Source organism: Anomaloglossus baeobatrachus, chromosome 8 (assembly GCF_048569485.1).
Source record: "Anomaloglossus baeobatrachus isolate aAnoBae1 chromosome 8, aAnoBae1.hap1, whole genome shotgun sequence".
NCBI lineage: Eukaryota > Metazoa > Chordata > Amphibia > Anura > Aromobatidae > Anomaloglossus > Anomaloglossus baeobatrachus.
In genome coordinates this window covers 177,238,875-177,252,102 of record NC_134360.1, presented here as the reverse complement: position 1 = coordinate 177,252,102, position 13,228 = coordinate 177,238,875, and the positions used below count along the sequence as shown (strand labels likewise).

The following is a 13,228-nucleotide window of genomic DNA, read 5'->3' as shown; positions in this document are numbered from 1 at the left end:
GTTTGTGCACGTGGCGGAGATGGGATAGGGCAGGATGAATCTGTTACCGCGGAGCAGTAAGGAGTTCTCCAGCAGTCAGTACTGGGAGCAGTTCTTCCGCCGCCGCGGGGAGCGCGCGTTCGAGTGGTATGGAGGCTACCTGGAGCTGTGCGCCGTGCTGCACAAGTACATTAAGCCGAAGGATAAGGTGGGACAGCGCCCTCTGCCGGCCGCGCTCCTCCGTGCAGTATGAGCTGCTGAGGAACGAGAGAAAGCGTGCAGACTTGTGTGTAATGTGCTAGATACGTGGACAAAATACATTCTGCTGACCCCTCTACTGCCCTGGTATATTATATCACTGACAGACATGGTGCATGAGGACAGGTGGCAGCCTACATTCTGCTGATTCCCCTCCCCCCCTCCCCACACACACATACATACACATACACATACATACATACACATACATACACATACACACACACACACACACACACATACATACATACATACATACATACACACACACACTTTCCTGGTATATTAGATCACTGATAGACATGGTGCATGTGGACAGACGGCAGCCTGCATTCTGCTGAACCCACTACTGCCCTGGTATTAGATCACTGGCAGACATGGTGCATATGAACAGACCATGACCTGCATTCTGCCGATCCCTCTACTTCCCTTGGTATATTAGATCACTGGCAGACATGGTGCATGTGGTCAGGTGGCAGCCTGCATTCTGCTGATCCCCCCCCCCCTTTTCCCTGGTATATTAGATCAGACAGCCATGGTGCATGTTGACAGTCGGCAGCCTGCATTCTGCTGATCCCCCGCACTTCCCTGGTATATTAGATCACTGATAGACATAGTGCATATGGATAGTCAGTAGCCTGCATTCTGCTGATCCCTTCTGGTGAGCCCTGAGTATTAGATCACTGGTAGACATGGTGCATGTGGACAGACCGCAACCTGCATTCTGCTGATCCCTCCACTTCCCTGGTATATTAGATCACTGACAGACATTGTGCATGAGGACAGGTGGCAGCCTGCATTCTGCAGATCCCTTACTACCTTGGTATTCTGCCATAGAATATTTAGGGAAAAATTACAGCTTGCAGCAAAATATAAATAAAATAATAATCTCCTTGGTGATTACCTGTCCCTGCCCTACGGACCCCCGCTGCCTTTTCCCAAGTGAGGCATATATAACAATAGAGCCATTGTGAAGGGGCTCTAAATATAGTATAGTAATTGTCGTCACTCGCTGTCCTTTTTGGGTCTCACAATGTACATCCCGTGTATGTTTCTGGTGTGGGATGAAACGTGTGTAAGCATAGGGGTGAAGATGTGGCCCTTGTTGGATTTGCTGCACGGCTTTCGTGCCCACCTATAGGCACTATGCTTTTCTTTTATTCTCACTCATTTCTTCCAGGTTCTGGTTGTGGGATGTGGCAACTCCGAGCTGAGCGAGCGACTGTACGATGCCGGATGCCAGAATCTGGCAAACATTGATGTAAGCGAGGTGGTCATTCGTCAGATGAATGAGCGCAATGCCAATCAGCGACCCAACATGACTTACCAAGTGATGGATGCCACCAAGACTACGTTTTCAGATTCCCACTTCCAGGCTGTGCTAGATAAGGGGACGCTGGACGCGATCCTCACCGACACTGAAGCTGGCACCCTGGAAACTGCTACCAGGTTATTGACTGAAGTTGGGCGTGTTCTGCAGTGCGGCGGGCGCTATCTCTGTGTATCCCTGGCACAAGCCCACGTGCTGGAGAAGTTGGTGACACAGTTTTCTCAGGGAGGATGGATGGTCCGCATTCACCAGGTCTCGGAGAGCAGCAGTAAGGGGTCCGGCAGCCAGTTTCCTTTGCCAGTTTTCGTCTTTGTGATGACTAAAGTTAAAGAGATGCCAGGGTTCCCCCAAGTTTTGGAAATGATGCCGGAGGACGAGGGCGGGAAATCTGTGCGGTGTGGAAGCCCTAGTGACCTGATGGACATGGTGAAGGAACGACAGAGCTACGCACTGATCCGAAGTCACCTAAACCAGAACCACAATTCTCCAGAGGTGTCACTGGACTTATGCGATGGGGTCTCTGGGAAAACACGTTACACCTTCCATGTGGTGGATAGTCCAAGCATACGGCTTCTTCCCGCCAACCACTTTGCTATTTTTATCAGTGAGTATCCCTCGTCATTTTGCTGCCTGAAAAATTAGAAATGCAACTCATGGTTGTAACCAAAATTACGGTATGAAGTCAAGTATAAGCAAAGTTTTGCAGCACATTTTTTATGCTGAAAACATGCTGTATATAAGAGCCCAGGCCGCTGTGTAGAATGTGAAATACACTTTATAATACTCTCCTAAACTGTCGCGCTGCGGTGGATTTGAGTCAGATGGACATCTCCGTTGTCTCCGGCGCTACCTCTTTCGGCTATCTTCGTCCTCCTTTTGTAGCCAGGGTGCATGACGCGTCCTACGTCATCCACACTCGCCGGCATTGAGGTCCTGCACAGTGTGCATGACGTAGGACACGGCATGCATACAGGCTTCAAAAGGAGGACTAAGATGGCCGAAAGAGGAGGCGCCGGAGAACGAAGACACCCATATGACCCAACTCCACCACAGCGACCGTTTAGGTGAGTATTCTAAAGTGTTTTTTATGTTCTACACAGCAGCCTGGGCTCTTATATACACATTCTAACATGCTGTATATAAGAGCCCACTGGTGGTGGTCATAGCTTATAGGCCGAAAAATCGGTGACAAGTTCCCTTTAAAGGCTTATTTATCGGATGATGATGATGATAAATGTATGACCAATGGGGATTCAAGCACTGGAAACTCCACTGACCGTGAAAATAGGGGCTCCTGTACCCCCGATATAAATGGAGCAGTTATGTACTTGTGTTAACACCATTCATTCATTGTGTGAAGGAGTGGTGGTAATGCATGCATATTACTGCTCCATTAACCCATGGGGTAGAGGACCCCATTCTAGTTATAAATAAATAAATCTTTATTTTTATATAGCGCTAACATATTCCGCAGCGCTTTACATACATCAGGAACACTGTCCCCATTGGGGCTCACAATCTAAATTCCCTATCTCTGTCTTTGGAGTGTGGGAGGAAACCGGAGAACCCGGAGGAAACCCACGCAAACACGGGGAGAACATACAAACTCCTTGCAGATGGTGTCCTTGGTGGGATTTGAACCCAGGACCCCAGTGCTGCAAGGCTGTAGTGCTAACCACTGAGCCACCGTGCCGCCCTTGGTCTCCGCTGAAAGATGCCTATTGATCGTACTTGCGCATCTTATGGACAGCGGATACATTTTGTTTGTGGATGGCTCCATTTAAGATTGTCTCCATCTTCTACCAATTTCACAGTTCCGCAAGGAAGGGAAACAGAGTGGCTTTTCGGTTCAGAGACGGGTCGGAGACAATTGGCAGGAAATGTTGGATTTCGCCGTTTGCTGTTTGTGGCCTTGCACAGAGATCAGCCGTATGAAAGCATGGAAGCCATTCAGTCCGAGCTGTCAGCCAAAGTGCTGGAACTCGCTCCTCCGGGACTGCCTGATAATCAGCAGGTAAGGACTGGTGACACCATCAGCATTGCTCAGGTATCAGCTCCTGAATAATTACCTGGTAAGAAAAAATTGTCCAAATTAGCAGAAAAAAAAAAATGTGTTGGTACAACCACACAGGACATTCCCACTGAGGAAGAATCCACCAAGTGATGCGGAATTTTCTGCAGACTTTATCCTTTATGCTGCAGATTTCTCCATTTGTAATGCAAATTTTCAGCTCTGCAGGGCACACCTGTTTACGCTATGTATTTTTTTTTCTGCAACGAGTACTGGAATATTTTACAGATTCTTATCCGTATCTGACTTGTGTGGACCTATGTACCCTGGAAGTGGCTAGTGCCAATGATGGAGCCATACTTGCAGAAAAAAAGTGTACAAGAGGAAGGAGGAGAGGGGTTAACCCGTGCTGCCATGTAGAATAAGAAGATGATCACTTGAAGATAAAATTGTGATTTATTGTTCTACGTGTTTTGGAGTATTGAAACTTTCTTCAGGAACCAAAATCACGCATGCGCGAGTTAACCCTTTTTTCCTTCTTCCTCCGGTACACTAATTTACCTACAGGGTCTTCAGCAGCCATTGTGTCTCGTCTTTGCCCTTATAGTAGTTGTGACTCTCACAGCTACCCCAGGTGACTGATCCCCTGCAATCCTGTTATTCTGGTACCACCAGGATAAAACCCTATCTGTACCTTTTGTCTTTTCCAGCATTTTAAGTGCAGAAAGAGGTGAAAAGACTATTAACTTGGGAGAAAAACATGGCTCTGATTACCTGGCTGTGGTTTTTTGAATCCACTGCAAAAATTATATATTCTTGTGATTCTCACTGTAAATCAGGGGTGGGGAACCTCTGAACCGCGGGCTGTATGCAGCCCCCGATTACTTTTTATGTGGCCCCTGGACACATTCCGGGGGACCGTAGTATTTGGGCGGCAGCCGCGGTCTTGTCGGCTGCCAGCCCTTTAAATCACAATGTGTGGTGCGCATACCATTTGGTCTTCAGCCTGCTGGCCTGTGCCAGCGTGCTGAGGACGTACTTTGTGGCGGGGTAAGCGTGAGATTTGCTCGCTCCCGTCCCACAGAAGAAGAGGAAGCATCAGGTTTACCGGCCCCCCTCTTGTAGATGCCTCCCGCGGGGCTGTGTGCCCCCTGCCTCCCGCGGGGCTGTGTGTCCCCCCCCCCCCCCCCCCGTGGTGTCTGTATCTCTCTTGTGCTGTCCATGCCCCCAGCCCCTCCTGTGATATGTATATGCCCTCACCCGTATAGATGGCCCCCAGCCCTTCCTGTGATGTATGTGCCTCCAGTGTCTCTTATGTGATGTACAGTTAGGTCCAGAAATATTTGGACAGTGACACAATTTTCGTGAGTTGGGCTCTGCATGCCACCACATTGGATTTGAAATGAAACCTCTACAACAGAATTCAAGTGCAGATTGTAACGTTTAATTTGAAGGTTTGAACAAAAATATCTGATAGAAATTGTAGGAATTGTACACATTTCTTTACAAACACTCCACATTTTAGGAGGTCAAAAGTAATTGGACAAATAAACCAAACCCAAACAAAATATTTTTATTTTCAATATTTTGTTGCGAATCCTTTGGAGGCAATCACTGCCTTAAGTCTGGAACCCATGGACATCACCAAACGCTGGGTTTCCTCCTTCTTAATGCTTTGCCAGGCCTTTACAGCCGCAGCCTTCAGGTCTTGCTTGTTTGTGGGTCTTTCCGTCTTAAGTCTGGATTTGAGCAAGTGAAATGCATGCTCAATTGGGTTAAGATCTGGTGAGTGACTTGGCCATTGCAGAATGTTCCACTTTTTTGCACTCATGAACTCCTGGGTAGCTTTGGCTGTATGCTTGGGGTCATTGTCCATCTGTACTATGAAGCGTCTTCCGATCAACTTTGCGGCATTTGGCTGAATCTGGGCTGAAAGTATATCCCGGTACACTTCAGAATTCATCCGGCTACTCTTGTCTGCTGTTATGTCATCAATAAACACAAGTGACCCAGTGCCATTGAAAGCCATGCATGCCCATGCCATCACGTTGCCTCCACCATGTTTTACAGAGGATGTGGTGTGCCTTGGATCATGTGCCATTCCCTTTCTTCTCCAAACTTTTTTCTTCCCATCATTCTGGTACAGGTTGATCTTTGTCTCATCTGTCCATAGAATACTTTTCCAGAACTGAGCTGGCTTCATGAGGTGTTTTTCAGCAAATTTAACTCTGGCCTGTCTATTTTTGGAATTGATGAATGGTTTGCATCTAGATGTGAACCCTTTGTATTTACTTTCATGGAGTCTTCTCTTTACTGTTGACTTAGAGACAGATACACCTACTTCACTGAGAGTGTTCTGGACTTCAGTTGATGTTGTGAACGGGTTCTTCTTCACCAAAGAAAGTATGCGGCCTTCATCCACCACTGTTGTCATCCGTGGACGCCCAGGCCTTTTTGAGTTCCCAAGCTCACCAGTCAATTCCTTTTTTCTCAGAATGTACCCGACTGTTGATTTTGCTACTCCAAGCATGTCTGCTATCTCTCTGATGGATTTTTTCTTTTTTTTCAGCCTCAGGATGTTCTGCTTCACCTCAATTGAGAGTTCCTTAGACCGCATGTTGTCTGGTCACAGCAACAGCTTCCAAATGCAAAACCACACACCTGTAATCAACCCCAGACCTTTTAACTACTTCATTGATTACAGGTTAACGAGGGAGACGCCTTCAGAGTTAATTGCAGCCCTTAGAGTCCCTTGTCCAATTACTTTTGGTCCCTTGAAAAAGAGGAGGCTATGCATTACACAGCTATGATTCCTAAACCCTTTCTCCGATTTGGATGTGAAAACTCTCATATTGCAGCTGGGAGTGTGCACTTTCAGCCCATATTATATATATATAATTGTATTTCTGAACATGTTTTTGTAAACAGCTAAAATAACAAACCTTGTGTCACTGTCCAAATATTTCTGGCCCTGACTGTATATGATTTACCAATTTGTTGACTGCGCTCCAGACCAAGACAAACCTGGAAAAGCAGTTGTGAGAAGCAACATGATCAATATCAACGAACATCACAGCTGCACCAAAGAGAAGCAGCTCCAACCACCACAATAGGGTTGTAGGGGTGAGTTAATTACAGTGGAACCTCGGTTTACGAGTAACTTGGTGTGCGAGCATTTCACTATATGAGCAAAGCTTGCTGTAAATCTGTAACTCAGCTTACAAGCAATCTTTGCTGTACAAGCAAATACCGCACACACTTCCGCTTCATACTTTCACCGCGCTCTGACCTGCTCTCTCACACACACACACACACACACACACACACACACACACACACACACACACACACACACACACACACATTATGCTCATCCTACCTTCCGTTCCATCGCCGGCCTCCTGGTTCTAGAAGTTCGCCGGTACAAGATGTGTATCGGGTAACCATCGCGACGATGGAGGAACTTCCGCTGTCAGCGCTGGCCAATCGGAGGCAAGCGGCTCCTGCCTTTGATGTCAGCGCGCTGGCAGCGGAAGCTCCGGGGCATTGGTCGCGATGGTTACCCGATACACATCCTGTACCGGCGATCTACAAGAACTGGGAGGCCGGCGATGGAAGGCAAAGTAAGGTGAGCAGAGTGTGTGTGTGTTGGCACAATAGGGGACCAGGATTGGACATTGAACAAGTTGTGGAACAAATTGTCTACATTGCATTGTTTCCTATGGGAAATTTTGCTTTGCTAGACGAGTAACCTGGTTTATAAGCACTCCCAGATCGGATTGTTCTCGTAAACCAAAGTTCCACTGTAATTGTTTGACAAAATATATTAGGGTAATTTTCAAGCTGATAATTTTGTGCTGCCCCCGAAGCTTGGTAGAAATTTCAAAATGGCCCCCGGCAGAGGAAAGGTTCCCCCATCCCTGCTGTAAATGATGCAAGTTGATATTTTTCTTTCTTTTTTTTTGGGGGGGGGGGGTGGAAGCAGCCGATTTGGATTTGAACCATGATAAATTGCATTCGTCTTTTTGTTTTGACAGATCCCCTTTTTATCCGCTGGTGGTGACATTGGTATCCGGACAGTCCAGTATCGTGGCAGGAGTGAAATGAGTGGGGAGTATGTGGTGGAGGATGTGCGAGGAGATGGAACAAGCTATTTCAGGCGTCTTATTTTCCTCAGTAACCAGAATGTTGTCCAGTCTGAGGCTCGTCTGCTTCCAAGTAACACTCCCAGCGGTAAGACTCAAAATTGGATATGTGTGGTGACTCTTAGGGGTACTTTGCACACTACAACATCGCAGGTGCGATGACGGTGGAGTCAAATCGAAAGTGATGCACATCCGGAGTCGCTGTCGACATCGGAGTGTGTAAATCGTTTTTGATACGATTAACGAGCGCAAAAGCGTCGAAATCGTATGATCGGTGTAGGGTCGGTCATTTCCATAATTTCGGAAGGATCGATGTTACGATGTTGTTCCTTGTTCCTGCGGCAGCACACATCGCTGTGTTTGTGAAGCCGCAGGAGCGAGGAACATCTTACCTGTGTCCCGGCTGCAATGCGGAAGGAAGGAGGTGGGCGGGATGTTTACGTCTTGCTCATCTCCGCCCCTCCGCTTCCATTGGCCGTCTGCCATGTGACGTCGCTGTGACGCCACATGACCCGCCCCCTTAGGAAGGAGGCGGGTCGCCGGCCAGAGCGACGTCGCAGGGCATGTAAGTGCTTGTGAAGCTGGCGTAGCGATAATGTTCGCTACGGCAGCTATCACAAGATATCGCAGCTGCGACGGGGGCGGGGACTATCGCGCTCGACATCGCTACAATCGGCTTGCGATGTCGTAGTGTGCAAAGTGCCCCTTATTCTGTGTAAGGGGAAATATACATGTGTTGAAAGGAACCGATATCAGAACCAGTTACTGGCTTATATACCTGCTTGACAACAGGTGATGTCCATCAGGGAGAATATGCACACTATAATTTTTGGTCTGATTTTTGGTCTGTTTATTAATAGAGGTGACTGAAGACAAATCCACAAATGTGAATTGCTACCCATTATATATAAAACGATATGTTTTGTGAAAAACTTTGACAGCCATATTTAAATGCTGGTTCATGTCTACTTCCAAAATCTGTATGGGTGTGGAGTAAGATGTGTGTTTTTTGTTTTTTTTTCATTCTTACTATTGTCAAAATATGTGGGGGAAAAAAGTCAGTATGTAGTTGCATGCTTTCATTCTGCTTAGGTTGTCATACAATTGGAAAAAATAAACCTCCATCTAAGTGCTTTTTTTTTACTTTTTTTTTTTTCTTAAATGGAATCTGTCACCAGGTTTTTGCCACCTAATCTGAGAGCATCATAACTTAGGGGCAGAGACCCTGATTCCAGTGATGTCACTTGCTGGGCTTCTTAGTGTAGTTTTGATAAAATCACTGATTAATTAGCAGTAGATTATCATTAGAGGACTACTTGGCGACGCATGCTGCAGGTAGTCCAGCATATTCATGAGCGCTGTATAACCTAAATCTGCATCAGAGAAAACATTGATTTTATGAAAGTGACAGCAAACTGCTCAGTAAATGACACATTGCTGGAATAAGGGTGTCTGTCTCTACATTATGCTGCTCTCAGATCGAGGAGCAAAAACCTGGTGACAGATTCCTTTTAAACAGATTTGTAAGGTGAGTCACTACGAGGAATATCCCAGTAGTAGTAAGAGAAGGCGGATAGTTTATGTATGTGTCTTAAAAAACTGAAAGCACAGCCACTTGAATCTTGGTTCTCTTCCTGGATTTTATTTCTCTATGCTCTGCTACAATTCCAAAGATGCTTCGACACAGCGTGACATAAGCAGCTAGTGCCAGTACCATGTATGTCAGTTATGTAACAGGAGCTGTGTAGTCATCATCAGTAATTGTGATAGCTATATATATATATATATATATATATATATATATATATATATATATATATATATATATATATATATATATATATATATATATATATATATAATTATAATAACTATATATATATATATTATAATAACTATATATATATATATTATAATAACTATATATCTCATTCAGCTAATTTTATCTCGTCACCTGATTATGTATATATTGGCTGACCAGTGATGAGATGAATAATAAAAACCTGAGGTTTACTTTTAAAAACCAGTTATATACATGTTTGAAACTCAATATACCCTCCATGCTTTTCTTTTAAAATAGTTTATTTTATTCTAGGTCAGAAAAAGAAGAGAAAAGACAAGAAGAAGCAACAGAAAGCAAATGACAAGGTAGAGCCGGGGATCACGCATGTGCTTGACAAGAGCTACTTGTGCTGCGAACACCATAAGGCAATGATATCTGGACTGTCGCTTCTCCACAATCCCGGAGTAACCCCAGGTATAGTTTTTTATACTCCTTATTGATGGGGAGTAACAAATTGGGTGCGGCTTGGCATTACATAATAAAGCAATGTAGTCTGGAGTTTATTTTCTTTTCATGATATTATGTAATGTTCCTGCCTTTCTATAGAGATTTGTTTAGAGATTATAGGTAGTAATTGATTGAAATACATTGCTGATCACATTTTCCTGTGTATAAATGTGTGATGTGTGGCCGCATCCAGCAGCAGACTGCGCTTGGAGAGCTGCACGCATGCGGTCACGAGCGATTATTTGTATTGGGTTACGCCTAAATGAGTGTTGATCTAATTGAATAGTTTACCATTAATAATATTCAGATCAATATTACAGACTTGTCCTCTTCTTTTGCAGACCAGCACCTTTCTGTATTGGTGGTAGGGCTCGGCGGGGGCAGCCTGTCCCTCTTCATCCATGACTATTTCTTGGGTTCACTAGTGGAAGCTGTTGAGATTGACCCTGCGGTGTTGGATGTTGCCGGCCGCTGGTTTGGTTTCACTCTGGATAATCGTTTAAAAGTTCATCTTGCCGATGGTCTGGATCATATAAATGAACTCGCACAAAAAGGTAAAGTGTGTCTGTTTACCCTGAATTTAGGGTAAGCTTACAAAATAGTCCTAAGCGGAAGCCTTTTTTCATAATTAGAGGGGTTTTCTTAATTTTTCACCAGAAGTGCACCATCCCCCCCCCCCTCCCACACCCCCGAAAATCCCAGCTTCCTGCTTGCCACCTCTCACTGTTATTGAGCCCATATTACTATATTTCTTTGTCGCTCCATTGGGAGACCCAGAAAATTGAGTGTATAGCTTCTGCCTCTGGAGGCCACACAAAGTATTACACTTTTAAAAAAGTGTAACCCCTCCCTTCTGCCTATACACCCTCCCGTGGATCACGGGCTCCCCAGTTTTATGCTTTGTGTGGAAGGAGGCACACATCCACTCATGCATTCTCATACATAGTTATGTCGGACGGAAGAAAAGAGGACCCCGATGAGGTCCCCGGCATGTTCCCTTCTCACCCCACTATGTCGGCAGTGTTGTTAAGGTTGAGGTACCCATTGCGGGTACGGAGGCTGGAGCCACATGCCGTCTCCTTCACCATCCCTTATGCGGCTCTGGGAGAAGTGGGATCCTAAGCGGTCATCCATGAGCTGGGACCGTGCTCCATCCGCAGCCCCTGGTGGTACCTGCCGGACTGGAGCTTCTTCACCCCCAGGGACAGGGCCCTGCAACTGGAAGGTACTCTGTGTCCCCATGTGGGGACTGTACAGAGAGGGTCGCACCTTATCCCCGGAAGCCGCGGTAGTTCCGTCCGTTGTCTTTTCGGCGGACTTCCGCGCCGACCGTGCCTGCTTGTCGGGCACGGCCTTAAATTTAGTCCCCGGCTTCGCCGCGGCCTAGTCGCGAAAAATCCCGCCCCCGAGCCTGCCTGTCAGGGGTTAGGGCGGGATTGCCGACATGACGTCGGCTTTGAGGGCTGGAGCATCTTGCATGTTTCCCTCCCCCCTCATTGACCACTGTGGGGACTCCAGATTCCAGCTCTTTGCTAGTGCCGCCCCCCCCTCCCTGAGAGCTCCGGCGGCCATTTTTTAGCATTCTGCCGGTGGATGCTACTCAGCAGCAAAGCTCTGCAGCTCCGGGGGATCCACGACAGGGAATCTGGAGGACACACTCCGCTCGTTAGCGGTTGGTAAGCCACACCGGTCACCCGGTGCTGGTCCCCCTAGGGTGCCGGGATATATATATATATATATATATATATATATATATATATATATATAGAAATATATATATATATATATATTTCTCTATCTGTTCGGAAAGGCCGTATACCCTTTCTTTGTCGCTCCATTGGGAGACCCAGACAATTGGGTGTATAGCTATTGCCTCTGGAGGCCACACAAAGTATTACACTTAAAAGTGTAAGGCCCCTCCCCTTCTGGCTATACACCCCCAGTGGGATCACTGGCTCACCAGTTTTGTGCTTTGTGCGAAGGAGGCAACACATCCACGCATAGCTCCACTTTTTAGTCAGCAGCAGCTGCTGACTATGTCGGATGGAAGAAAAGAGGACACATATAGTGTCCCCAGCATGCTCCCTTCTCACCCCACTGTATGTCGGAGGTGTTTGTAAGGTTGAGGTACCCATTGCGGGTACGGCGGCAGGAGCCCACATGCTGATTCCTTCCCCATCCCTTTTTACAGGGCTCTGGGTGAAGTGGGATTTACCGGTCTCCAGGCACTGAGACCGTGCTCCATCTACAGCCCCTGGAGAAGATGCTGGATGGAGCGGAGTACATCAGGGACATGGCCCTGCTTCCTCAAGGTACTCTGTGTCCCCGTGCATTTGGCGCTCACACCGCAGCATGCTGGGTGTTGTAGTGCGCCGGGGGACATCAGCGCTGCGGCGCCTGTGCCATGGCCTCATTCAGCTTTGCTGAAGCAGGCTCACTTATGGGAATTGGTCGCGCCGGCCGCTGGGACTGCGGCGCGGCTGGCACTTGTAGTGCGCCGGGGACTTCAGCGCGGCCTGCGCTTTTACGGCGGCCGCGCTGATAACTAGAGTCCCCGGCTTTTGCGGCCTGCTTCCGTTCGTTCCCGCCCCCAGACCTGCCAGTCAGGAGAGGGGCGGGACGCTGGCCACTTCCAGGAATCGGTCGCGCCGGCCGCTGGCAGCGGCGCGGCTGGCACTTGTGGTGCGCCGGGGACTTCAGCGCGGCCCGCGCTTTTACGGCGGCCGCGCTGTTAACTCGAGTCCCCGGCTTCTGGGCCTAGTCTCCCTTCGTTACCGCCCACAGCCCTGACAGTCAGGGTAGGGGCGTGACGCTGCATAGAGCAGAGCTGAGAGCTGGAGTATGTTTTGCATACTCCACCCCTCTCACTGTGTGCACTGTGAATCCGGATTCCCGCACTTTCTCAGGCACGCCCACGGCTTCCTTCTCTACAAGGACACCGGCAGCCATTAGTGTCAGTTTCTGTACGATACAGAGACAAGTGTGGAAGACCCTGGCATTCTGATAGTCACACAATCGCTGTAACAGGCGTTAAGCAGCACCTGTGGTGCTAACCCCACTAGTGCAGAAGTGCACTTATAGATATGCTTGTATATATACATTGCACTGTTTGGTCGCACGTTGTATATACCCTCCTGGATTATGCGGAGGAGTTATCAGCATATTCTCTGTGTAAAACAAAGGTGCAGAACCACATGTTTTTCTATACAGCTGGT

General features: G+C 47.3%; 1 protein-coding gene across 2 annotated transcripts in view; it reads left to right on the top strand.

Moving 5' to 3' along the window:
* Positions 1 to 13,228, top strand: part of METTL13 (methyltransferase 13, eEF1A N-terminus and K55) — a 46,260-nt gene continuing 33,032 nt past the window's right edge. For both annotated transcript variants that reach the window (XM_075322240.1, XM_075322239.1), the window contains exons 1-6: positions 1 to 187; positions 1,418 to 2,171; positions 3,382 to 3,581; positions 7,616 to 7,811; positions 9,819 to 9,980; positions 10,355 to 10,567. In XM_075322240.1, coding sequence (XP_075178355.1) covers positions 35 to 187; positions 1,418 to 2,171; positions 3,382 to 3,581; positions 7,616 to 7,811; positions 9,819 to 9,980; positions 10,355 to 10,567 — 1,678 coding nt within the window. In that variant the 5' untranslated portion in view covers positions 1 to 34. The remainder of the gene's footprint in view (positions 188 to 1,417; positions 2,172 to 3,381; positions 3,582 to 7,615; positions 7,812 to 9,818; positions 9,981 to 10,354; positions 10,568 to 13,228) is intronic.